This window comes from Microcaecilia unicolor, chromosome 3 (genome assembly GCF_901765095.1).
Source record: "Microcaecilia unicolor chromosome 3, aMicUni1.1, whole genome shotgun sequence".
Taxonomy (NCBI): domain Eukaryota; kingdom Metazoa; phylum Chordata; class Amphibia; order Gymnophiona; family Siphonopidae; genus Microcaecilia; species Microcaecilia unicolor.
This window is the reverse complement of record NC_044033.1, coordinates 249,454,412-249,481,397: the sequence shown is the minus strand read 5'-3', so window position 1 is coordinate 249,481,397 and position 26,986 is coordinate 249,454,412. Positions and strand designations below refer to the sequence as shown.

General features: G+C 49.9%; 1 protein-coding gene across 1 annotated transcript in view; it reads left to right on the top strand.

The window, feature by feature from the left end:
• The first annotated feature begins 798 nt into the window (after positions 1 to 798).
• LOC115466460 (oocyte zinc finger protein XlCOF6-like) overlaps positions 799 to 26,986 on the top strand; it is a 37,186-nt gene continuing 10,998 nt past the window's right edge. The window contains exons 1-5 of the mRNA XM_030197693.1: positions 799 to 984; positions 10,493 to 10,619; positions 11,143 to 11,256; positions 13,732 to 13,845; positions 15,691 to 15,819. Of these exons, the coding sequence (XP_030053553.1) occupies positions 961 to 984; positions 10,493 to 10,619; positions 11,143 to 11,256; positions 13,732 to 13,845; positions 15,691 to 15,819 (508 nt within the window). The 5' untranslated portion in view covers positions 799 to 960. The remainder of the gene's footprint in view (positions 985 to 10,492; positions 10,620 to 11,142; positions 11,257 to 13,731; positions 13,846 to 15,690; positions 15,820 to 26,986) is intronic.

The window sequence follows — 26,986 nt, the reverse complement described above, 5'->3', positions numbered from 1 at the left end:
CTAGCTCTCCTGTCTTCCACAGTCCTTCCTGCAATAGAAGATGTGCTGGTAGCAGGATGTACAGGATCCTCCATGCAAATGTTGCTAGTTGTGGCCAGCATGTTTGCTTGTTTTTAAAAGCAATCAAAATATCTTTGTCTGCATCACTCAAACATAAATAACAGTCCAGTTCATAAACAGGCTTCAAAGTAGAAAATGACACAGGGACAAAGTTTGTCTCCATCTCCGTAGGCTCTGTCCCCATCCCCACAAGCTCTGTCTCTGTCCCATCCCATCCATGTGGTTACTGCGGGTCCCTGCCCCCATGTCATTCTCTACCACAGAGGTATTTAAATGTCTCTATCATATCCTCTCTCTCCAGCCTTTCTTCCAAAGCATATGTATTGAGATCCTTAAGTCTGTCCCCATGCGCTTTACGACACGGACCACTGACTAATTTTGTAGCCAGCCTCTGGACTGACCCCATCCTGTTTATATCTTCTTGTAGGTATGGTCTCCAGAACATCTACAGATCGCTTTGAATCATTTCCCTACAACTACAAGTCCCAAGAAGCATCAGGGCTACACAGGATCCCTGGCTTGTTCTGTCTTCCCCTCCTCCAGCCCCTGGACCCCCCCCCCCCCCCACCATCTCTGGGCTCCACCTTTAGCAGGCGGGTTCACACAGCAGCAGGCACTAGGAGGAGGCGAGACCTCAGCTGACTATCTTTGTCTATAGCTCTGCATTTTCAGGTCTGCAGGGGGCCAGGGCTTCAAGCAACACTAAAGCTTCAGATGAAAAGCAGCAATCTCCTGCTGCCTCTTCCAGGGCTGGAAGTCTGGTAGATCTGCGGAAAGGGGGAGGGAGAGAGACAGTCAGACCCTCAGGAATCACTCCAGCCTCCTCCTGTCTTCATCTTTCTCAGCATCCAGCCTCAGACCCTTCCCACTGCTTCACAATCCAGAAGGAAAACAAGAGAAATGTCTGCTCTGGTTTCTGAGCCGGTAAGAAACCCCCTTGTCTACCTCTTCTATTTAGGGCATCAGAGCCTCCCAGGCTTCCCTCCTCCTAATAGTGTAAAGATATTTCCTTCAGGCCACGAGACAGACATTCACAGAAATGTAGCCTGCTCTGATACGTAGATTACTTCTGTTTCTGGAGGCAGAGGGACACCTGAAAAGGGAACGCTGAAAACATCTGGCATTTCTCTCTACTGGCTTGGAATCAGTCCTCATTATTGATTTGCTGGTCTCCCAGTTTCTCTGGGTGGAAAAAGGTTTTTGAGGGATCTACTGGTTTCCTCCCCGGTAGGGAATAATTTTATAAAGGTTTTCTTCAGCTTAACACGTGGAAAAAGGTTTGATAAAATTGTGTGACCGTGAAAAGTAAGGGGTGTCTCTATTTTGTACGCATCCCCCGGATTCTATATATGGCGCCCCTAAATTTAGGTGCGATCCCAGGATGTGCGTGCAAGTTAATCGATTAATGAGCCCCTACCTAGCGATAATTTGGTGCTAACACCTAATTATTGCAGTTAATTGGCATCGAGCAGGATTTGCTTGTGCATCTGGCTGCGCATTATTCTAAAAGGCAGGGCGCTTAAATCCCTTGGACCGTATCTGAAAAGGGGGTGTGGAAAGGGACACGTCAGGGGCATTCCAAAACATTACACACGCCATTACAAAACACTGCCAGCAGGATTATCTGGTGCCCAAAGTTAGGGATGAGATTCGCGGTTAAGTGTGGTTCTATAAAAAGTATGCACCGTTTATAGAATCGCGCTTAGGGACCCTTTTACAAAGTTGTGTAAGGGCCTATGTGCGTTCAACGTGTGCCACATCAGCATTACTACCCGGCTGCCACGTCTCCCGGGCGGTAATTCAGAATTTGGCGTGCGCCAAAAACATGCGGTAGAAAATGTTTTCTATTTTCTACCGCGTGGTGCTTACCCGGTGCATTGTAAGCTCTTTGAGCAGGGACTGTCTTTTGTGTATGGTGTACAGCGCTGCGTATGCCTTGTAGCACTATAGAAATAAGTAGTAGTAGTAAACGGCGGTGGACACACGCTGCAATGCCTACCGCCTAGGTAGCGCATGAGACCTTATCACTAAGTCAGTGGGTGGCGGTAAGGTCTCAGGCCGAAAAGGGACGCGCGCTGGTGTTTATTTCACCGCATGTCCATTTTCCGGCTGCTTAAAAAAAGGCCCTTTTTTTCAGGATGCGGCAAAAACTGGCCCGGCGCACGCCCAAAAGATGTGCTTGCACTGCCGCAGGCCACTTTTTCCATGGCTTAAGGTAATCAATAGAAATAGAATAAAATAAAACAGAGAAAAGAAAATAAGATGATACCTTTTTTATTGGACTAACTTAATACATTTTGATTAGCTTTCGAAGGTAGCCCTTCTTCATCAGATCTATGTTTAATTTTATTTTATTTCTATTGATTACCATTGGAAGTGGGCTAACACGGCTACCACATCTCTCTCTACTCCATAGCTTAATAAAAGGGCCTCTTAATGCTGATCTTTGACCCGCGTCCATTTTTGAGCACTCTTTACGGAATGTATCCCAGTGTGTGCCTAGACCCTTCCAGAGGTGCAATTGGGGCAGAGAGGAGGCGAAGCTGCAATGGACCTGTGTATTTTATAACATACACAAAAGCACAAATCTCCGCAGCATTCAATAATAAGTAAATCTCAGCGGTGTAACTTGCTGGTGTGAAATATTTTACAGTGCAAGATTTACAACACCCAGCTCGTCACTGATCAGTAGATAAAAGACTATAACTTTTCTTAATAGATTGTTAAATAACTCTAATAAACTCTTGAAATATCATATATTTTCATCTATTCAAATATTAAATTGCAATTTAATGAGTAATACTCTCCTTAATTAAATATAAGACTCAATGTCGGGGATCATAAATTGGGGTTATATAAGTAGTAGTAAAAACCCCCCAAAAAACCGCCACCGCCATTTTAACTGGGTTAAAGATGCTTCTCCAGATAGCTGGCGGATAAACTTTATTGGGGACGCTGCCTTGAAACAACTTTTCAGCGAAACATGAGTCATGTCAGATTAATGGTCCCCAAACCGACATTGAGTCTCATACTAATTTAAGGCGAGTATTGCGCATCTTTCTATATAATAATTGGTCAATCTGCCTCCCTGGCTGGCTGGCTGGGTTTGTAACCGTATGCTAATGAGCTTACGTCAGCTCGCCTCCAGCGTTCTCTTCCCTCTCAGTGTCCCGCCCTCGTGGAAAGGCGAAATTATGTCAGAGGAGGGCGGGACACTGAGAGGGAAGGCAAGGGAAGGCTGAAGGCGATGCGAGCTGAGCCTGTCGCCGCCGCTGCGATCTCAAGTATGGAGGGGAGGGGAGGACTGCTGGATATGGAGGGGAGGGGAGAATCGCTGGACAGGGAGGGGAGAATCACTGGACATGGAGAGGAGGGCAGGGGAGAATCACTAGACATGGAGGGGAGGGCAGGGGAGAATCACTGGACATGGAGGGGAGGATCACTGGACATGGAGGGGAGGGGAGAATCGCTCGACATGGAGGGGAGGGCAGGGGAGAGAGACGAGAAAACGCTTAGATGACAGCCTTCCTAGGGCCCATTTTATTTGTTCCGAAATGAGCTTTTTTGCTTGTTCTATATAATCCGCCTAGAGATCCAGGCTGAAATCTGCATGGATTCTATGAAAACGCACTTAACTTAATAAGCTTAACATGCTAATGAGCGCCGATACCAGCATTTAACAAGCAATAATGAGCACTAATTGGCACCGATCAGAATTTATGCGCACAACTTGCGAAGCGTATTCTGTAACGAAGTGCGCCAAACTTCTACCGTTGCACAGGCAAAAAGGAGTGTGGTAATGGGTGGGGAAATGGGTGTCTTGTGGGTGTTCTGAAATTTTACCTGCGTAGTTATAGAATAATTACCCAGTGTGTGTAAATCTACAAGCCAGGACTGACGCCACATTTTCACCGGTGTAAACGAATGCGGGGAGTTTTAGGTGCTGAGCTATCAACGAGGCGCTGATTTACTAAGCTGCGTAGGCACCTGCGAGCGCCCCCAAAGCACATCAATTTGGAGTTATCGCCCGGCTACCACGAGGCCCGGCTGGTAATTTCATTTTTTTACACGTGTCCCCCACGTGCGCTGGAAAATAATTTTTATTTTTACCGTGCGCTGCAGAAACCAGGCAGTAATCATCGTTCTACGTGAGTGTAGACGATTACCACGTGAGGCCTGACCACTAAGTCAATGGCTGGCGGTAAGGTCAGACCCAAAATGGATGCGCGCCAATTTTTATGTTACCGCAAGCCCATTTTCAGCAAAAATAAGAAATGGCCTACACTAATACCTACAGTAGCGCAGCCCATTTTTCGGCGCACCTTAGTAAAAGGAACCCGGAATCTCCCCCAATATGCTTAGAAAGTTGCACACATAAGTTCTTAGTGCTAAACGTAGCCAATTATTGGTGCTGATTAGCTTGTTAAGCAATTAAATTGTGCATTTAAATTGGCTACATGCGCTGATTTGCACGCATCACTTTAGTCGCTGTTTATAGAATCCAGGGGTTAGTGCGCAGGAAAGACTCATGTAACGGCGTGCTAAACGCATTTACCAGTGCAGCTCAGTAAATAAACTTAACCAGACACAAATGCACAAATCACAGGAAAGAGGAAGATAATTCCTCCATGGAGGAACATTTTTTCAGGGCCAGATGGGCTGCACCAGTAGATGTAAATTTAAACAGTCCAGACATGCAGGACCTTTGAAGTCCAACTGATCAAAAGCTTCAGGAAAGACATGAAAGAAATCAACATAAATAATTCAACAGCTTCTCTTCCACCTTTCCTTATCACCCTAACACATCCTATCCCCCCCTCACTTAGGATCAGCAGATAAAAGAGATAAATTCAAGACCAACCCAGGAATGCAACACCTTTGAAGTTGAAGTGATCAAAGGGTCTGCAATTGACTTAACAGGAATTTGACTTTCTTATAAAACACTACCAAAGATAATACAAATAAAAGAAAAAAAAAAAAAAAGGAAAATAACGGATAGATTTTTATTTCATTAACTTAATGCATAAATTTTTCACTAGCTTTCAGAAGCTAAAACTTCCTTCCTTGGGTCAGGACAGTATGAGCAAAAGATAAAAATATTGGACTATATAAGTGAAATGTAAAAGCATTTCAGTGACAGTCTCAAGGGGAAGCAGAAGGGAAGAGAAGAGAAGAAGAAATGCGAGTGATCACAAGGTTACACAGCAGTGGGGTTTTATGCACGTCTAAAAAAATAATTTTTATTTTCAGACACGTGTCTCGGACGCGTGCCAAGTGGATGCACGTAGGTCATTACCGCCCAGTTACCGTGTGAGACTTTACCAGGTCAATGGCTGGCGGTAAGGTCTCAGACCCAAACTGGATGCGTGGCAGTTGTGATTTTGCTGCACATCCATTTTCGGCAAAACTGTTAAAAAAGGCTTTTTCCTTGTCATCTATACCAGACCAATCCAGACTAATGGGTTGTGTCCATCTACCAGCGGAAGAAGACAGAGAAAATAGTTCCAAGTAAACCGCCCCTTAAGGGTATCGTGCAGCCTGGAATGTTCAGTATTTTCTCTGTCTCCTAGCGGATGGTGGACGGATCGTGCAGCTGCTCTGGATTGCTGGCTGGTAGCTCCTGTCCCAGATTCTTCTGGTGACAGTGGAGCCAGGGGTGTGCTGGTAGCCATGTTGGGGCTAGTTTTAGATGATACTCAGTGGTCCTGAGTTCCTCATCTGCCAGCTAGGGTGATATCCTGTGATCCTAGTTCCCTCCCCTCCCCTTCCTCCCCTGGCTGTCTTTCTAGCAGGGTGATGCTTAATTGTGGCATGGAGTAACTTGTCTCCCCAGTGGGGTTCTTCTGTTCTGTGGTGGTAGGTATATCTGAATTTCTGCCTCTGAGGTAAGCCTTTATTAATTTCTGTCACTAGTGAAGAAGGTTGTTTATAAAAAAAGAAACAGTTTTTTTCCCTCCTTTTCTGCCTCTGAGGTAAACCTTTTTTAATTCCTGTCTCCAGTGAAGAAGGTTGTTTAAAAAAAAAAAAAAACCCGAAGAAACTTTGTTTTCCCTTCTTTCTCTTGCCTGTTACCTGATTTATTTTCCCACCTTTGGCAATGTATTCTAGGGGGCCGCTTGCGAAGTTTCTTTGAATTTCGCTGGCTGGCGTCTGATTCTGATCTGATCTTGGACCCTTCTGAGCTGGTACCAGTTGCTTTGATTTTTTTTGTGTGGGGCACGGCTCGTGCCTGGATCACGAAACTCAGTTGTTTTTCTCCTCTTCACGGTCCTAGACGGTGGCTGTTTCAGAGGGCGTCCCCGTTGCTGGAACTTGTACCTTTGCGGTTCGGAGGTCTTAGTCTTACCATTTCCAAAGTGGGGGAAGTCTTTTGCTGGCTCTGTTTGGCTGCAGGCTCGGTCTTTTTAGTCCAGGGCTATTTTTTCATTCCTGTCAGCCTTACACGGCTGTTGGTCAGTTCTTTTTCAGACCGTCCAGTCTCTGCTGCTTCTGGCATCTTGCTTGAGACACCCCTGCTATTTGATTCTTGTTTTGGCAGCAGTTTTTCCTCCCTTCCTTAGGGAGGTTCTGGTTCTCTCGTCCCCATGGATCCCTCCTGTCTGCTCTGGTTTGTCTGCAGGGTACTTTCCTTCTGGTGGGGGTCTGAGTTGCCCTTGGTGTGCAACTGCTAGCTCAAATCCCTTTTTTGGAGTACCCTTGGGAGCGCCATTCTTGCCAGTTTTTTCTTGGACTCAGTTCATTGTCTCTTTACGGGAATGTGCCTTTTTAGGACTAGTTTGCCACAGCTCTTCCTTGCTTCCCTTGTTTTCGGGTGGGAGTTTTAGCCTGGCACAGGCGGATTTTGCCTTTTCTAGTTTTAGGTGTCTCTCTCCTGGCACATTTGGCACTCCTTCCTTTTTCTGTAAGGGATGCAGTTCTTTCCTACTGAGCAGATCTATTGCTGTGGATCTGGAGTTTGACTCTCCCTTAGCTGGTTTTTCCTCATTTTGGTGTTAGTGGCCAGCTTCCTCTTTGTTCCTGGACTGGCGAGAGTTGTTTTTCCCTAACTGCCTTGTGGCTGCATGTTGCTCCCTATGGTCTGAGGATTCCAGCTCTGTGATGCTTACCTCCCTCTTGGCGGGAGTTCTTTCTCTACGTTGACTGCTGCTCCGTATTGGTTGCCTACGAGGGTGGTCATTGAGGGCCGAGAGTGCCTCTTGGGGCATGGGGCTTTCTCTTCTTTTAGTTTTAGTCCCTCTGGGCTAGGGGAGTGCAGCGCTAGGTCTGCATTTCCACAAGTTGTGCTCCTTTCCTGTTGACCTCCTGGCAGCACCTTCTTCTCTGGCTGTTCCCCGGGACTCCATCTATGCATTTTGCTTGTTGAGCACAGCTCCATCGCTGCATGTTGAACGCGGCTCCATCGCTGCATGCTCAGCACAGTTCCACAGTTCCAGGTTGGCTTTAGTTCCATCACTGTATGTTGAGGACAGCTCTATCATGGCATGTTGAGTGAAGTTCCTTCGCTGCTTATTCTGCAACCTTTCTTCCCTGCATGTTGAACGCAGCTCCATTGTCACATGTTGAGTGTACTTCTTTCTCTGCAGGTCTCAGCCTACTTCATCTTCTCTATTCAATCTCCTGCCACTTGTTGTTGTGCCAGCTCTGTATATGCCTGTTACTTGGCATCACGGAGTTCTTTCCCCGGATTCAGGGGTAGATCTCTATGTGCTTGAGCAAGCTCTGTATGGACCATTCCCTCCCACTTACTTTACTGTTAGGGGAGGTTGCAGTTGCCTTTTGCCAAGCAGGAACAGTGAGGTTCTGCATATTGGCTCCAAGAGTTTGCCTGTTTGGTATTAACTGTGTTTTCTTCTAGACTTCAGAGCACAATTGCTTGGCTATTCGAAATACTGAACATTCCAGGCTGCACGACACCCTTAAGGGGCGGTTTACTTGGAACTATTTTCTCTGTCTCCTTCCGCTGGTAGATGGACATAACCCATTAGTCTGGACTGGTCTAGATTAAAGGAAAGAAAATTATCAGGTAAGAACATAATTTTTCCTTTTACAGGCGCGCTGAAAAATGAATCATTGCGCGCCCAAAACGCGCGCCTACACTACCGCAAGCCATTTTTCAGCACACCTAGAGTCAGTTCTATGCAAATGCAAATTGTAAATGCAATGTGTTAGAACATAAGAATAGCCATACTGGGTCAGACCAATGGTCCATCTAGCCCAGTGTCCTGTTGTCCAAACAGTGGCCAAGCCAGGTCACAAGTACCTGGCAGAATCCTAAAGAGTGACAAGATTCCATTTAGAACCCCAAAGAATAGCAAGATTCTGGAATCCTAAAGAGTGACAAGATTCCATGTAGAACCCCAAAGAATAGCAAGATTCTGGAATCCATGCAGAATCACCTGTTCCTCTGATCCCATTCCCACCCACCTTCTTAATGCCATCTCTCCTGCTCTTATTCCTTTTATCAGTCACATTCTCAACATCTCACTTTCCACTGCGACTGTCCCTGCTGCCTTTAAACATGCTGTGGTCACACCTCTCCTTAAGAAGCCTTCACTCGACCCTACTTGTCCCTCTAATTACCGACCCATCTCCCTCCTTCCATTTCTCTCCAAATTACTTGAGCGTGCTGTTCACCACCGCTGCCTTGATTTTCTCTCCTCACATGCTATTCTTGACCCACTACAATCTGGTTTTCGCCCTCTCCACTCAACCGAAACTGCGCTTACTAAAGTCTCCAATGACCTATTACTGGCTAAATCCAGAGGTCAATATTCCATCCTCATTCTTCTTGATCTTTCTGCTGCTTTTGACACTGTCGATCACAACATACTTCTCAATACCCTGTCCTTACTTGGATTCCAGGGCTCTGTCCTTTCCTGGTTCTCTTCCTACCTCTCCCTCCGCACCTTTAGTGTTCACTCTGGTGGATCCTCTTCTACTTCTATCCCTCTGCCTGTCGGCGTACCTCAGGGTTCTGTTCTTGGTCCCCTCCTCTTTTCTATCTACACTTCTTCCCTTGGTTCATTAATCTCATCCCATGGCTTTTCCTACCATCTCTATGCTGATGACTCCCAAATCTACCTTTCTACCCCTGATATCTCACCTTGCATCCAATCCAAAGTTTCAGCGTGCTTGTCTGACATTGCTGTCAGGATGTCTCAACGCCACCTGAAATTAAACATGACCAAAACCGAGCTTCTCATTTTTCCCCCCAAACCCACCTCCCCACTCCTCCCGTTTTCTATTTCTGTTGATGGCTCTCTCATTCTCCCTGTCTCCTCAGCTCGAAACCTTGGGGTCATCTTTGACTCTTCTCTCTCCTTCTCTGCTCATATCCAGCAGATCGCCAAGACCTGCCGTTCCTTTCTTTACAACATCCGTAAAATCCACCCCTTTCTTTCCGAGCAATCTACCAAAACCCTCATCCACACCCTTGTCACCTCTCGCTTAGACTACTGCAATCTGCTTCTTGCTGGCCTCCCACTTAGTCACCTCTCCCCTCTCCAATCGGTTCAAAACTCTGCTGCCCGTCTCGTCTTCCGCCAGGGTCGCTTTACTCATACTATCCCTCTCCTCAAGTCGCTTCACTGGCTCCCTATCCATTTTCGCATCCTGTTGAAACTTCTTCTACTAACCTATAAATGTACTCATTCTGCTGCTCCCCAGTATCTCTCCACACTCATCCTTCCCTACACCCCTTCCCGTGCACTCCGCTCCATGGATAAATCCTTCTTATCTGTTCCCTTCTCCACTACTGCCAACTCCAGACTTTGCACCTTCTGTCTCGCTGCACCCTACGCCTGGAATAAACTTCCTGAGCCCCTATGTCTTGCCCCATCCTTGGCCACCTTTAAATCTAGACTGAAAGCCCACCTCTTTAACATTGCTTTTGACTCGTAACCACTTGTAACCACTCGCCTCCACCTACCCTCCTCTCCTCCTTCCTGTACACATTAATTGATTTGATTTGCTTACTTTATTTTTGTCTATTAGATTGTAAGCTCTTTCAGCAGGGACTGTCTTTCTTCTATGTTTGTGCAGCGCTGCGTACGCCTTGTAGCGCTATAGAAATGCTAAATAGTAGTAGTAGTAGTAATAGTAATCTCAAAGAGTAGCAACATTCCATGTAGAACCCCAAAGAATAGCAAGATTCTGGAATCCTAAAAGGGGGGGGGGGGTGAGAAGGGTGGAAAGATATGGTGGACTATGGGGGAGAGAGGTGAGAAGGGTAGGAGAGATGGTGAGCTATGGAGGAAGGAGATGGAAGGGGCAGGAGAGATAAGATCATAAGAGTAGGTCAGACCAATGGTCCATCTAGCACAATATCCTGCTTCCAGGCCACAAGTGTTGATTTATAAAATCACCAAAACTGTGTTACTCTCCCCTGAGATCATCTAAATCTGGTGAATAACTTTCTGAAATGCCATTCCAGATGTTTATCACATTCAGTGATGTTGCTGCTTATTTCTGGGAGGCGGAGTGGGACGTCCTGGGAGAAAAGCAGAAGGAGATCTACAGGAATGTCATCAAGGGGATTCACAGTGTCCTGAAGTCGTGGGGTAAAGATATCTTTTTTTGAATCATATGCCATATATCGTTTACATCATTACAAATCATATCATTATAACATTCAATTATAAAATAGCAGAAACAAATACAATACTCTTAAAATAACAAAAACCTGTTATTGAGTTAGGGTGTAACTCAAAAGGGTGTGTGGCCACAGGCACGTCAGGGGCGTTCTGAAAAGTTGTACACCTAGTTATAGAATACTGCCACAGTGCACCTAAATCGGCGCTAAGTCTGAAGCTAACATCGAAGCCCCTTAAAATGTACACTCCAGCCCATCCCTATCTATTCAGTCACGATCAGGGTGTAGAACATGGAAGTCTGCCCAACACTGGTTTTGCTTCCCAATTACTGGTGTTGCCACCCAATCTCTGCTAAGATTCCATGGATCCATTCCTTATACCTTCTCTGAGAGAATTATACCTTCTCTTTCATCAGATAGCAGATGACGACATCTCCTGGTGGATTTTGCAAGTACAAATGTCAAATGTGATTTTGCTCTTTCATCGATAGGTTACTCTATTGTTAATCCTGATGTCATATTCAAGATTAAAAAGGAAGATGAGAAATATTTCACTCAGCACTGTGAGCGAGGACAAAAAGAAGACAGCAGCAGCCTCAATATTAGTAAGTAAATGTTTGGGATTTCAAAGGCTTTGGCTGAAACTCAATTCTGTAACAGCTTAAATGCACACCTAAGCCATTATAGGGAAAGGGAAATGGGACTTGATATACCGCCTTTTCTGTGGTCTTTGCAACTACATTCATAGTGGCTTACGTAGTATATACAGGTACTTATTTGTACCTGGGGCAATGGAGGGTTAGGGGGTCCTTTTACAAAGGTGTGCTGAAACATGGCCTGCGGTAGTGTAGGTGCGGGTTTTGGGTGCATGCAGAATCATTTTTCAGCGCACATGTAAAAAAGGCCTTCCCACCCCCCTCCCCCCCAAATGGACATGCGGCAAAATCAAAATTGCCGCGCGTTCATTTTGGGTGTCAGACCTTACCGCTAGCAACATTCCATGCAGAATCTCAAATAGTAGCAACATTTCACGTAGAATCTCAATAGGAGCAACATTCCACGTAGAATCTTAAATAGTAGCAACAGAATCTCAAATAGTAGCAACATTTCATGTAGAATCTCAAATAGGGAAAGGAGACTTGATATACTGCCTTTCTATAGTTTTTGCAACTACATTCAAAGTGGTTTGCCTAGTATATACAGGTACTTATTTGTACCTGGGGCAATGGAGGGTTAGGGGGTCCTTTTACAAAGGTGTGCTGAAACATGGCCTGCGGTAGTGTAGGTGCGGGTTTTGGGTGCATGCAGAATCATTTTTCAGCGCACATGTAAAAAAGGCCTTCCCACCCCCCTCCCCCCCAAATGGACATGCGGCAAAATCAAAATTGCCGCGCGTTCATTTTGGGTGTCAGACCTTACCGCTAGCAACATTCCATGCAGAATCTCAAATAGTAGCAACATTTCACGTAGAATCTCAATAGGAGCAACATTCCACGTAGAATCTTAAATAGTAGCAACAGAATCTCAAATAGTAGCAACATTTCATGTAGAATCTCAAATAGGGAAAGGAGACTTGATATACTGCCTTTCTATAGTTTTTGCAACTACATTCAAAGTGGTTTGCCTAGTATATACAGGTACTTATTTGCACCTGGGGCAATGGGGGGGGGGGGGGGGGGGGGGGGTTAAGTGACTTGCCCAGAGTCAGAAGGAGCTGCAGTGGGAATCGAACCCAGTTCCCCAGGATCAAAGTCCACTGCACTAACCCCTAGGCTACGTTAACGCAAAACCACTTTGGTGGGCCAGAAGTTAGGTGAGCCTATGAACACAGGCGTACCTACGTTGGCCATGCAACACGCACAACTAACCGTATTCTAGAAGTTGTGCTTATTGCATAGTGCCACTCCCATGTCATGCCCATGCTGTGCCCACTTGACAGTTGCATGCTATCTCTTAAATTCTATATACGGCACCTAGATTTGCATGATTACATTTTTGCACATACGCAATTTAATTGAGTAATGAGCCCTTAACCATCAAAAATGGGGTGCTAGCAACCAATTATTGAGGTTAATTGGCACATTAGAATTTGCGCACGCATCTGGCCACGCACTGTTCTAGAAGGAATGACTCCCAACTGCAATAGCGTTTAATTCCAAAGGGGGTGTGGCTATGGGGGTCTCAGGGGCATTCTGAAAGCTTCCACAAATCGTTACAGACTGGCCTCAGTGCGCCTGATACAATCAATGGTACTAAGCCACGTAGACTACTGCAATGGAATCTATGTGGGATGCAAAGAACAAACCTTAAAGAAACTTCAGACCGCCCAAAATACAGCAGCCAGGCTTATATTCAGAAAAACGCGATTTGAAAGCGCAAAACCTGTCCGTGAAAAACTACACTGGCTCCCAATCAAAGAACGCATTGCCTTCAAAATCTGTACCTGGGTTCACAAAATTATCTACGATGAAGCCCCGGGATACATGACAGACCTCATTGACATACCAATCAGAAACACATCCAAATCTACACGAACATATCTAAATCTGCACTACCCAAGCTGCAAAGGACTCAAATACAAATCAACTTACGCATCCAGTTTTTCTTATATAAGCACACAACTGTGGAACTCATTACCAAAAGCTCTGAAAACAACATACGACCACCTAAACTTCCGGAAATCACTAAAGACTAACTTGTTCGAAAAGGCATACCCCGCAGACCCAACCTGAATGCCTGAACTCTGCAACACAACATAAGTAAAGTACGTTATGGACGTAACACAAATCTTCCGTCGACTGAGCCACATGAACTTTGTCTACCACAACATCACATTGTATTTGTTCTCACCGGAGTTTGCGAACGCCACTCCGGTACCATGTAAACCACATTGAGCCTGCAAATAGGTGGGAAAATGTGGGATACAAATGTAACAAATAAATAAATAAAATAAATAACTTGGCCACCAGCATTTACACCAGGTTTCAGCAGGCGTAACTCTGGCGCCTAAGGTTACGTCCGGGAATCCATTTCCTCTAGTAATTGGTGAATCCTTACAGAGTTGTGTTTTCTCCAAACAGGCCACAAGGCCGTCAAGCCTGTGTTTTCGTTGAGGGTTAAACAGGAGGAAGAACCAGATGACGTTGGCCATCTTCAGTCTGAGATGACTGAGCAGTCGCACCGTCCTATAACTGGCAAGTAAAAACTCCCGGAAGTCTTGGGAGATAATCAGCTCTTTGGGATCGGGGCTGTCCAAATGCAAACTAAAAATAAGATGAGTCATCATTTTTAGGAGAGAGAGAGACTGTTATTTATTTTCCTAGATTTAGGCTAATAAGGTAAATGCCTATTGCTGGAAGTTTGTGCTGAGCTCCTAAAATTTTCCCTGTCTTAAATTCACTGCTGTAGCCATCCATTTTCAAGGCTCCTAAATTTAGAAACTCGGTCCTAGTAGATTTTGAAAAGGGCCAATTTACGATCCTAAGATACAAAAAGTTATGATCCCATTCAGGGTCATCTGTCTAGGTGGCAGCATTTGAGAAAATGGCAGTAAATGGGGGAAGAGGAGCTGAGCTGAGATGCTGGACCTGGGAGAAGGTAGGGAGTGGAAAGCAGGAATGCCGGTCACCTGGGGGATAGAGAGGGGAAAGGGGCGATGCGTGCCACCTGAGGGGAGTAGAGAGGGGAAAGGGGCGATGCATGCCACCTGAGGGGAGTAGAGAGGGGAAAGGGGCGATGTTTGCCACCTGAGGGGGATAGGGGAAAGGGGCGATGCTTGCCACCTGGGGGGGGTAGAGGAGGAAAGGAGCGATGCTTGCCACCTGGGGGGAGGGGTAGAGAGGAGAAAGGGGCGAGGCTTGCCACCTGGGAGAGGTAGGGAGGGGAAAGAGGGATACTAGCCACCTGGGGGGTAGAGAGGGAGGAGGGGCGATGCTGGCTACCTTGGAGGGATAGGGAGGTGAAGGGGTGATGCTGGCCACCTGGGTGGGTAGGGAGAGGAAGGGGGAAGGGAAGGCAGGATGCTGGCCTCCTGGGGGACTATAGGGAAAACTGGAGAGATGCTGGACTATGAGGAAGGTGTAAACCTTGAGCCAGCCCTTAAGGTGGTGCATGGCTGAAGGTTTATTTAAGGCACTGGATACCCTTGGGCTGACCCTGAAATTGTCTTCAACGATTTGGAAATATTGGAGGAGGGGGTGTTACCCTTTTTTATAACTCTGCCATTACAGCAAATGCCCTCTGAAAATCCACACCTCTTGAATATTCAATGTAGGCCTCAAAAGATAAAGAAGAAGATTAAAATGTAAACTCATCAGTGTACAAAGCTATTGTGTTTTCATTCCCAACATGGTCTGTGTTAAGGGAGAATTTGATACAATAGAAAGCTGCTACAGTCAGAAAGTTTTCTGAAAAAAAAATTTTTTTTAAGACAATTTGTTTAACTTGAACTAGATTGCTAACTGGCACCAGATTCACCCAGCAGGGTTGAGGCAGGCCAGGTTTTACCCCATTGCATGCAGGTACTTGTAGTCATGCTTTTCTTAGGAAATCAGAAGTACAATTCCCAGCATGCAATGGGAACCTTTAGGTCCAGATCTGAGTGCTAAACAATCAAGCTGCTGCTAGAATGGATGCCAGATGATGATCAGTACGAAGACACTCTTCATATGTTTTCATATTACATGTAGAAAACTACTACTACTTGCTTTCTACTGCCCATCTTCAAATCATTGCTCAAAGCCCACCTCTTCAATGTCGCCTTCGGCACCTAACCACTACACCTCTACTCAGGAAATCTAGACTGCCCCAACTTGACATTTCATCCTTTAGATTGTAAGCTCCTTTGAGCAGGGACCGTCCTTCTTTGTTAATTTGTACAGCGCTGCGTAACCCTAGTAGGGCTCTAGAAATGTTAAGTAGTAGTAGTACTTTCTCTACATTGGCTAAGAAAACAGCAAAATTCTGAGCTCCATGCGCTGTTAACATACTTTCCAGTGTCACTTGTCCAACCATAACGAGGCCATCTTTTCCCATAACAGGCTGCCCCGATGTCAAACCTGACATTTTAATCCGATTTAAGGAAGAGGCATTTAGGACGGAGCCCCAGGGAGGTGAGGAAAGAACACTTATTCCCATGACTGGTACTTGTGAGGAATGGAATGAAGCAGGTAATGCAATGATGAGATCAATCTTCTTTCTTTCATCCCCCCCCCCCCCCCCCCACATTCCAAAGGCACCTCTTTTGCTCCATTTTCAGTTTAAAGGGTACTATTTCTACTGCTACTAGACGAATGCAACGCTGGATACTAACATACGAGAATGTCACAGTCCCTGCTCAGGAGAGCTTATGATCTATCCAAGAAAGCCAAACAGAAGAAATAAGTTCTTCATATTAAAAAAAAAAAAAAGCTACGCTCCTAAGTTAGGCTTTAAGGAGCCCCTTTTACGAAATCTTAGCATGTGCTAAGTCTACGCCCTGATCGTGACTGAATAGATAGGGATGGGCTGGAGTGTAAATTTTAAGGGGTTTCGACATTAGCTTCAGAACTTTTAGTACAAGAACATTTCTGGACAGACTTTTACGGTCTGTGCCCTGAGAATGGCATGGACAAATCAAACTTGGGTATATATATAAAGTATCACATACCATGTAAAATGAGTTTATCTTGTTGGGCAGACTGGAGAATTCCTTTATTAAATGAAAGCGGAAAATCAAATTTCAATACATTACACTGTGCAGTTATAAAGCCAGCCCCTCTATACTTTTATACAAAAATGCAAATTTTACACAAAAAACCATCCCCCCCAACCCCCCCCCAAACATTCAACTCAACTTCAAGCGTACATGCTTCCACCAAACCCCAAAGGTCTTTACCCCCACCTCCACCCGTTCCCATCGGGCCACTTCCTGGACAGCTCGGACAACGTCCAGGAGACCTGCTCAGCAGACCTGCACTCCTGGCCCAGGGACACCCCGCAGCGAGCCATCCATAGGCAGTATCTGATGATAACTGAGATTAGAAAGGCGGTACCTGGCTCTAGCCGCCCCGTCTCCCCCTGCCTCCCATACACCCAGTCCGCATAGGTGTAGGACGTGAAGCTGGGGATGGCCAGCAAGGCAGCCACTCTCCGGCAAACCGCTATGGAGAATGGACACTCCTTCAGGAAGTGGTCCATGGTCTCCAGCCGGCCAGCACACTCCCCCCTCGGGCAGTCTCGGTCCTGCTGGTTCCTACACCGAAGGTTTGCCCTAACATACAACCTGCCATGTAGGGACAGCCAAGCAATGTCCCTGTACTTGTGTGGGATGCGTTTGGATGAAATAAACCGCAGGCCCTGCCTCAGCACGGGCTCCGGAGCATCCCTAAGAGCCAGGGGAGAGGAGAAGCGTTGGGAGCGAACCCGCTCCACCCAGATCTCCCTCTGTCCTGCCCTAACTTCCTCCCATGTAATGTCCCACAGCCGAACCAGCTTTACCAAAGATTTATAGTAGCCTACCCCCTCCGGGAACCCTTTCCGCAACCGTCCCACCCTACCTCCCCCCAACCAAGGACCCCAAAATCCCTCCCACCACTGGACAACACTGTGTACCCATCCTGGGGCATTCAGACCCCCCGCCCGCCCCAGGTTAAACTGGATGAAGAGGGAGGAGAATAGCAAGACTGGGTTTACCATTCCCACCCCCCCTTCCTCCCGCGACCGGTAAGTGAAATTACGTCGAACTGGGTTCATCCTGTTCCCCCACAGGAGTTGAAAGAACACGCTGTAAATTGCCGTGAAACAGCGTTCCGGCAGGAGACAGATGTAGCTCAGGAACAGGAACATGGGGACCACCTGGCTCTTCAGCAACCGGACCCGGTCCTCCATGGGCATCCGCCACCCCTTCCAGCGGTCCACCTTCTCCCTCGCCTCCGCTATCCTTTGTTCCCAATTTTCCCGCCCGTAATCCCCTCCCCCAAAATACACTCCCAAAACCCTCATTTTCTCTATCCCATCCGGGAACCCTCCACCTAAATTAAACCGCCGTCCCTCTGGCCCCACCCACAAGCTGGTGCTCTTGCCCAGGTTTACCCGAGACCCCGAAGCCTGGGAGTATGCTGCAAGGGTCTCCTGCAGCCTCCTCCCCTCCCTGCGATCCGCCACCCAGACGGTGATATCGTCCGCATAGGTGATGACTCGCAACACATTCCCTTTGCCTACTTCCACTCCTCTGAGCCCGTCCTCCCCCCCCCCTTCCAGCCTCCTCACCAGGGGATCAATGGCGAAAGCGTACAGCAGGGGGCTCAACGGGCACCCCTGCCGCACCCCCGCCGAGATCCCCACCTCCGCCCCCCTCCATCCATTCACCAGGGGAAAGAATCGCGCCCCCGCATACAATAACTGAAGTTGCGCGATCCATTCCCCCGGGAATCCATAGTGGTCTAGGACCTTCCATAAAAAACCCCACTGCACTCGGTCGAAAGCCTTGTCCTGGTCCAAGGCCACGACCAGCCTGCCCTCTCCCACCCGACTACGTTCCAGACCCTCCCTCACCCAGGCCACTGCCTCTAGCACCCCCCTTCCCGGGACCCCACACCCCTGCGGGGCTGCCAGCACTTCCCCGGAGATCTTCCTCATGCGGGCAAGGAGCATGTGAGCGAAGATCTTCCGGTCGGTGTTCAGAAGTGCAATCGGCCGCCAATTTGCCACATCCTGGGGGTCCTTGCCTTTGCTAAGAAGGACCAAAGCTGATGCCCCCATCGACTCAGGCAAGGATCCCCCTGTTCGTGCCGCCTCCCAGATTGCCAACAAGACTGGCGCCAACTGATCCCTAAACTGCTGGTAGAACTCTGCCGGGAGTCCGTCTGGCCCCGGCGCCGTCCTGCGCCGCAAGGCCCCAATGGCCTCCTGTACCTCCCGCAGCGTCCACGGCCGCAGCAAGGCCCGAAGATGAGGCCCCCCCTTACCCACCCCTGGGGTTTCCTCAATGTACCTCGCCATGGCCTCCTCCCCCAACCGTTGGTCCAAAAAGGCCCGCCCAAAGTGGGTCCCCACCACCTGCAAGATACCTTCCCTAGACTGCTGGAGCGTCCCCCCCTCATCCCTTAACCCCTCTACCACCCTCCTCTCCCTTCTTTCCTTACAGCAGTCATAAGGGTTCGGGCTGAGCAGCTTCCCGAAGTCCCGCTCATAGACGAGGGAAGAGTACCGATTGTATTGTACCCGTTCCACCTCCTGCTGCAAGGCCTCAATGTCCTCCCTCTTCCCTCCCCTGGAAATCAAATTGTCCCTTCGCTTCCTCAGAGCAGTTCCTAGCCGGGTGACCTCCCTCCCCTGCCTCCTCGCCTGACGGAGAAAGAACCCCCTGGTGCGGTGTTTCAAAACTTCCCACCAGTCCCCTAGGGAAGGGAAGACACCCTGAATGGATACCTGGTCTGCCAGAAACTCCAAATACTCCTGGTACAACACCCCCTCCCTCAACCATTTCTGATTTAAACGCCACAATCCTTTCCCCAATCCGTGAATCCCCCCTCCCCCCAGCTCGACCAGCACCATCTTGTGGTCTGAGAAATCAACCTCTACCACCCTTGGTGCCTTCCCACACGCCCCTCCCCGAACTAAAAACCGGTCGATTCTACTTCTACAAGTGCCCCGGGCAAAAGTGAAACCCTGCGTCCCACCACCAAACTCTATGTGCGCGTCCACCAATCCCGCTCCCTTCATGATCCCTGCTAGCCGTACCCCATCGTAACCTACTTGCGCCGCCCTCCTCCCCCTATCCTCCTTCCTCAGGACTGTGTTAAAATCCCCCCCCCAAACTAGCTGCCGTGAGGTGTAAAGGTACGGCCGAATTTTCCCAAACAGTGCTGCCCTTTCCCGTTTGCTTTGCGGCCCGTAGATGTTAATCACCCGCAAAGCCACCCCCCGCAATCTCACATCTAACACCAGACACCTCCCAATTCCCAGCTCCACCACCCTCTGGATCTCTACTTTAAATGTTTTGAAGAGGATGCCTATCCCCCCATACCGTTCCCCTGCCAGACCCCAAATAGAGGGCCCCCATCTCCAGGCCTGCTTTGCCCGCCGAACCTCCTCCAGCGTTCGCAGCCTGGTCTCCTGCAGAAGAAAACAGTCCACCGCCACGGCAGAGAGGCCATCGAACGCCAAGCATCTCGCCCTCTGGGAGGCGACACTAGCCACATTAAGTGTGGCGAATGTTAACAGCAGTCCAGCCATCATTGTGCCGTTCCATACCCCCCGCCCTCCTGGCTACCTTCCCTCTGCTCCATACTACCTCCAGGGATCCCTTCCCCTTCACCCTCCCCCTCCTCGTCCGCCCAGTCCCGGACCCCTAGCTCAAAAAGCCCCCCCCCTTTCCTTACTTTCTTCCTCCCCTTCTTCCTCTTTTCTTCGCCCACCTCCCTCCCTTCTTGGGAGTCGTCCACTGACCCTCCCCCCCCTGCCTCCTCTCCCGCCCCTTCTGCCCCTTCTTCGACCCCCTCCATCAATCCTGCCTCCAGCCCATCCTCCCTCTCCTCTCTTGCCTTCATCCCTGCCTCCTGTCCTACCCTCCTTTTCTCCCCCACCCTCCATTCAGCCCCCCCCCAATCTGCCCCCCACCTCCCCGACCTCCTCCACTACCATTTCCTCCTCTTCGTCCCTCAAAACCTTCTCCCTCTTCTTCTTCTTCCTTTTACCCGCTGTTCCCTTTCCAGCATCTGCCATGCTTTCCAATCCATCCTGCCGGCTCATCCCATCCTCTCCTTCCTCTCCTGCCAGTTCGTCACCCCCTTCCTCATCTTCCAATCCCCTAAATCTGTTCTCTACTTCTATCCCTATTCCTGCCTCCCCTCCCCCTTCCTCCCGTACCCCCGTCACCTTCCGTTGTTTTTTTGACACCCGCGTCCAACCCTCATCTGCCCCGTCCTGCCGCTTCCGCCCTTCCCCCAACCCTTCCCCACCTCCCACTCCCTGTCCCTCCGCAGCTCCTTTCCCCCCCACCCCGGGAACCTGATCTCGCCCTACATTCACTCCCCCCCTCTCCCTCTGAACTGGACCGCCCCCTCCCATGTCCTCCTCTCCCCCGTTATGGGAGGCCCAAGGGCAAGCTCTGAATGCATGCCCCAGACCCCCACACAAATTACACCGGATAGATGCACAAGACTCCGTAGGATGCTCCTTAGACCCGCACTTCCCACACTGCCGTACTGGGCACGACATACTAAAATGTCTGAATGACCCGCACTTGTGACATTGCCGCGGCTGCCCCTTGTAAAAGCAGAGGATCCGATCCCTGCCAATGAACGCCGCGGAGGGAATGTGCTGGGTCACGTGTCCTGCCTGCTTCAGCCTAACCTGCGCACACCATCCTCCCGCCCACACCCTACTGGGGTCAGGGAGTTTGGACAAGGGGGTACGCAATTCTGCGTACCGCTGTAGCCAGAAGGCCAGGTCCGCCCCTGAAATGGATTCATTTCGGACCAGCAGGGTTACCTGCACCAGGTCAGGTCTGCTGATCGGTACGGCCCTAAAGTTTCTCCAATCCCCTTTCCCCCTTACCCCCTCGTATTTCTCCCAGAAGACCTCCATGCCTCGCTGGGTCAGAAAACTAACATCATACTCTGGGATATTCACCGGGTGGATACAGGCATAGAGGTCCTCTGGGAGAAATCCTAAACCCAAGACCAACTTCAGGGCCTCATCCCTACTTGGCATCCCCCCTCCCCCACCCACCTTAACTGAATCACATTCCTCCTTTTGGGAACCTGGCCCCCCCACCCTCCCCCCCATCCTTCCCCAATGCTTCCTGCCCCCCCATTCCCCCTGCGCCCGCCCCTCCCACCTACTACCGCCGCAAAGGATGGAGCACCCCCCCACCGTCCCCCTCCTCCATCTCCTGCACTGAGACCCCCCTGCTCCTGCTGCGCCGTACCCCCCCTCTCTCTCTTGCCTCCCCTCTCAGCCTCCCTCCCTTCTCTCCCTTCTGTCAGCAGACTTTGCACATCCCCTGCCTTCACAGTGTGCTTCTGTACCATTTCCCCTGCAGCAAAAAACCTGCCATTGTCCCCTTCAAAACGTTCGCTAGAGACAGTGAGAGCAGGTTCCCCTAAATACTTGTTCCCCTCCCAATGCCCTGACCCCCTCCCCCGCCCACCGAGCCAACCCTCCCCTCCCGGCCCGAACACTCCCCCCTGGCTCGCACCCCTGCAGCCTGGCCAACTGCAAAGTCAAAGGTACCAGTCAAGTTTCCTTCTGGCGCACACTGCAAGGCAAACACCTCCCGCTCCTCCCCCCCTCCTTCCCCCCCGGAACCTGCTCTCTGTGCTGGGTCCCTCCTTGCAACGTGCTGCTCCAGCTTTCCCTGTGCGGGCCCGCTGTTTTCCTGGGAACTGGTCTCCCCTCTGGCGTCCTGCTTCGTTGGGACTTCCTGCTCTGCCGTTTTGCAAAGTAAGAGTGGCTTCCCGCACTCCAGCACCACTCGCTCTCCCAAACATGGGGAATCCTCCTGCGCTGTAGCATTCTCCTCTGCGGCCATCCCTGCTCCTCCAGCCCGATTGGCTGGCGCCTCCTGCTCCAATGTGCTGGGCGGGCATGGCATCCCGCCACCCGGGCAGCGCAGTTCCTTGCCATTCTGAACCTTTATGTGGGGAACACTGTGTGGCCTCCTGTGCTTTCTCTATGGAAAACCACTCCTTGTCTTCACCTGCTTTTCTTCCTGCATTCTCCTTTAAGAGGCAGCTCCCTGCAGGAACATCTCCACTTTCAGTCCTTAGCCCTGCTGCAGGCTGATTGGCTGGAACATCCTGCTCCTCAGAGCTTTGTGGGTGAGGCCTCCCAGGCATTTTTTCCTTGCCGTCTGCTTTTACTACAGGCAATGGGAACAGGACAACCTCCTCTTCTCCAGGTAAGTTCTCTGTTTCAACTTCCACCACCACTTCTGTGGAAAAAGGTCTCTCTCCTGAAATTGCAGCCTCTGTTTCAACAATGTGAAAAGTCTTAGTGTTTAAGTTTTTTTCCTGTTCTGTTCTCCCACACTCAGGTGCTCTCAATGAGGCTTCCACAGCCCCACCTTCAGTCCTGCTTACTCCAGAAGCTGCCTGCAGAGGCCCTGACTGACTAGCAAGGTATTGCATGAATTTCAATGTATTTTGGGTGCTAGTTCCTGGCAGCTCCCCTGATGCTTCAATGTTCTGGGGTCCAAAGCCTGGGCTGATTCCTTCCTGCTCTGTTTGTTGCTTCCACTGTACCGAGGCTGACGGGGCCTGTCCCCCCGAGGCCATCCTGTCTCTGTTGATATAGAGTTCTCTCAGAGGATTTCCAGGGCCTTTCCTCAGGGCCCTCAGCAGCTGTTCTTTTCTCTGGAGAAGCCTAAGCAGCCTGGTTTCCTCTTTCATATAGGTTTTGCGATGCTCTGCTGGGGCCAGCTTGCTCAGGGCTTTTGCCATTTTGACTCGCTTCCCCAGGTCCACCACCTCCTTCTCCGTACTTTTAATTCTCTTCACCACTTTAATTATGCCACTGGCCGGGTCCTCTGGATCCTGGCAGTAGTCCACAAGCTCTTCCTCCTCTAGATCGTCACTATCCTCACTGCTTTCCTCCTCCACCTCCGGCAGGGCCTCTTGACAGATCTCCATTACCACTCTTTCCTTCTCAGACCAGCTCTTCTCTAGGGTCTCCGCCAGCTCTCTCTCCCCCTCACCTGCTGGACGTCGTGCGGCCGCGAGGGGGGTACCAGTCCGGCTTCCTCCCTTGGAGTCTGGCCCTCTTCTATCCACAGGGCTCCTTTCCCTCCTCCCTGCGGCACTGCAAGGGAGGAGACCGCTTTTTCCTGACCCTCTGGTCCCTGAGCCCAAGAGGCCCCATGGCCTGGGCCTGTCCTGGGGAACGCTCCCCAGAGGCCCTCCACATCCTTGGGGAGGGAGTTAGGCCTCACTCTCCTCCCACTGGAAGTCTGCAGAGCTCTCTGAAACACCTCCTTCCACCTCAGCAGACTGGATGGACCGTATAGGTCTTTATCTGCCATCATTTACTATGTTACTATGTAATGTGGCCCATAGGTATTTAAATAGAAGGCACAGCATTTAGGGGGAATTTCTATAAGAACATAAGTATTGACATACCGGGACAGACTGACGGTCCATCAAGCACTCAAAGGTGTACACACCGGTTATAGAATAAGGGCAGTTGCATGCCTAATTTAATCATTGTCATTTTGCCGCATGTCCATTTTTGCCCCCCCTCCCAAAAAAAAACAAGGCCATTTTTGCAGGTGCGCTGAAAAATGGACCTGCACGCATCTGTTTAGAAGGAATGGATCCTCAGAAGCTTAGCAAAGATTAGGTGGCAGCACTGGTGGTTGGGAGGCGGGGCTACTGCTTGGGAGGCGGGGCTAGGGCCAGGTGGACTTCTACGGTCTGTGCCCAGAAAATGGCAGATAGACATCAAGGTCAGGTATACATATAAAGTAGTACATATGAGTTTATCTTAGGGACCCTTTTACAAAGTTGTGTAAGGGCCTATGTGCATTCAACGTGCGCCAAAGCAGCATTACTGCCCGGCTGCCACGTCTCCCGGGCGGTAATTCAGAATTTGGCGTGCGTCAAAAACATGCGGTAGAAAATGTTTTCTATTTTCTATCGCGTGGTGCTTACCCGGCGGATTGTAAGCTCTTTGAGCAGGGACGGAATTTGGTGTATGGTGTACAGCGCTGCGTATGCCTTGTAGCGCTATAGAAATGATAAGTAGTAGTAGTAGTAGTGGGCAGACTGGATGGACCGTACAGGTCTTTCTTTGCCGTCATCTACTATGTTACAATCCAGCTCATTTTCGAAAGAGATCCCCAGCCATCTTCCGACACAAATCAGGAGATGGCTGGCAATCTCCTGAACCCGGCCAAATCGGTATTATCGAAAGCCGATTTTGGCCGGGTTCAACTGCTTTCCATTGCGGAGCCGGCGAAACATCAAGGGGGCGTGTCGGTAGGGTAGTGAAGGCGGGACGGGACGTGCTCACGAGATGGCCGGCTTTGCCTGATAATGGAAAAAAAAAAGCCAGGCTTGACAAGCATTTCGCCGGCTCTACTTGGTCCCTTTTTTTTCACGACCAAGCTTCGAAAAGGTGCCCCAACTGACCAGATGACCACCGGAGGGAATCGAGGATGACCTCCCCTTACTCCCCCAGTGGTCACCAACCCCCTCCCACCCAAAAACAAAACAAAACATTTTTTTCCAGCCTCTATGCCAGCCTCAAATGTCAAACCCAGCTCCATCATAGCAGTATGCAGGTCCTTGGAGCAGTTTTTAGTGGGTGCAGTGTACTTCAGGCAGGCGGTCCCAGGCCCATCCCCCCCCTACCTGTTACACTTGTGGTGGTAAATGGGAGCCCTCCAAAACCCACCCGAAACCCACTGTACCCACATGTAGGTGCCCCCCTTGTTCCCTAAGGGCTATGGTAGTGGTGTACAGTTGTGGGGAGTGTGTTTTGGGGGAGCTCAGCACACAAGGTAAGGGAGCTATGCACCTGGGAGCAATTTCTGAAGTCCACTGCAGTGGCCCCTAGGGTGCCCGGTTGGTGTCCTGGCATGTGAGGAGGACCAGTGCACTACGAAGCTGGCTCCTCCCACATCCAAAGGGCTTGGATTTGGTCGTTTCTGAGATGGGCGTCCTCGTTTCCATTATGGCCGAAAACCGGGGACAATCATCTCTAAGGACGACCATCTCTTAGGTCGACCTAAATGTTGAGATTCGGGCGTCCCCGACCGTATTATTGAAACGAAAGATGGACGCCCATCTTGTTTCGGGATGCCCGCCCCTTCGCAGCGCCGTCCTTAGAGATGGGCGCCCTTAGAGATGGTCGTCCCCGTTCGATTATCCCCCTCCATGTAACCCATTCTTGGCGTAGTTGATAGGACGAGCTATAAAATTGAATAGTAACATAGTAAATGACGGCAGATAAAGACCTGTACGGTCCATCCAGTCTGCTGAGGTGGAAGGAGGTGTTTCAGAGAGCTCTGCAGACTTCCAGTGGGAGGAGAGTGAGGCCTAGCTCCCTCCCCAAGGATGTGGAGGGCCTCTGGGGAGCGTTCCCCAGGACAGGCCCAGGCCATGGGGCCTCTTGGGCTCAGGGACCAGAGGGTCAGGAAAAGCGGTCCCCTCCCTTGCAGTGCCGCAGGGAGGAGGGAAAGGAGCCCTGTGGATAGAAGAGGGCCAGACTCCAAGGGAGGAAGCCGGACTGGTACCCCCCTTGCGGCCGCACGACGTCCAGCAGGTGAGGGGGGAGAGAGCTGGCGGAGGCCCTAGAGAAGAGCTGGTCTGAGAAGGAAAGAGTGGTAATGGAGATCTGTCAAGAGGCCCTGCCGGAGGTAGAGGAGGAAGGCAGTGAGGACAGTGACGATCTAGAGGAGGAAGAGCTTGTGGACTACTGCCAGGATCCAGAGGACCCGGCCAGTGGCATAATTAAAATGGTGAAGAGAATTAAAAGTACGGAGAAGGAGGTGGTGGACCTGGGGAAGCGAGTCAAAATGGCAAAAGCCCTGAGCAGGCTGGCCCCAGCAGAGCATCGCAAGACCTATATGAAAGAGGAAACCAGGCTGCTTAGGCTTCTCCAGAAAAAAGAACAGCTGCTGAGGGCCCTGAGGAAAGGCCCTGGAAATCCTCTGAGAGAACTCTATATCAACAGAGACAGGATGGCCTCGGGGGGGACAGGCCCCGTCAGCCTTGGTACAGTGGAAGCAACAAACAGAGCAGGAAGGAATCAGCCCAGGCTTTGGACCCCAGAACATTGAAGCATCAGGGGAGCTGCCAGGAACTAGCACCCAAAATACATTAAAATTCATGCAATACCTTGCTAGTCAGTCGGGGCCTCTGCAGGCAGCTTCTGGAGTAAGCAGGACTGAAGGTGGGGCTGTGGAAGCCTCATTGAGCGCACCTGAGTGTGGGAGAGCAGAACAGGAAAAAAACTTTAACACTAAGACTTTTCACATTGTTGAAACAGAGGCTGGAATTTCAGGAGAGAGACCTTTTTCCACAGAAGTGGTGGTGGAAGTTGAAACAGAGAACTTACCTGGAGAAGAGGAGGTTGTCCTGTTCCCATTGCCTGTAGTAGGAGCAGGGTTGCCAGGTGGAAAATTTTTTTCCCACCCAAACCAGCCTAAATCCAGCCCAAAACCCGCCCAAACTCAAACCCCGCCCCTGACACCCCCACCCCCACGTCATCAACCCCGCCCCGCCGTCATCAACCCCGCCTCCCCCATCATCGGCCCCGCCCAGAACGTCACTAACCCCGCCCAAAACGTCACTAACCCCGCCCCCCGCGGCCGAAAAAATCGCCTGAAAACCGCCCAAAAGAAAAAAAAAG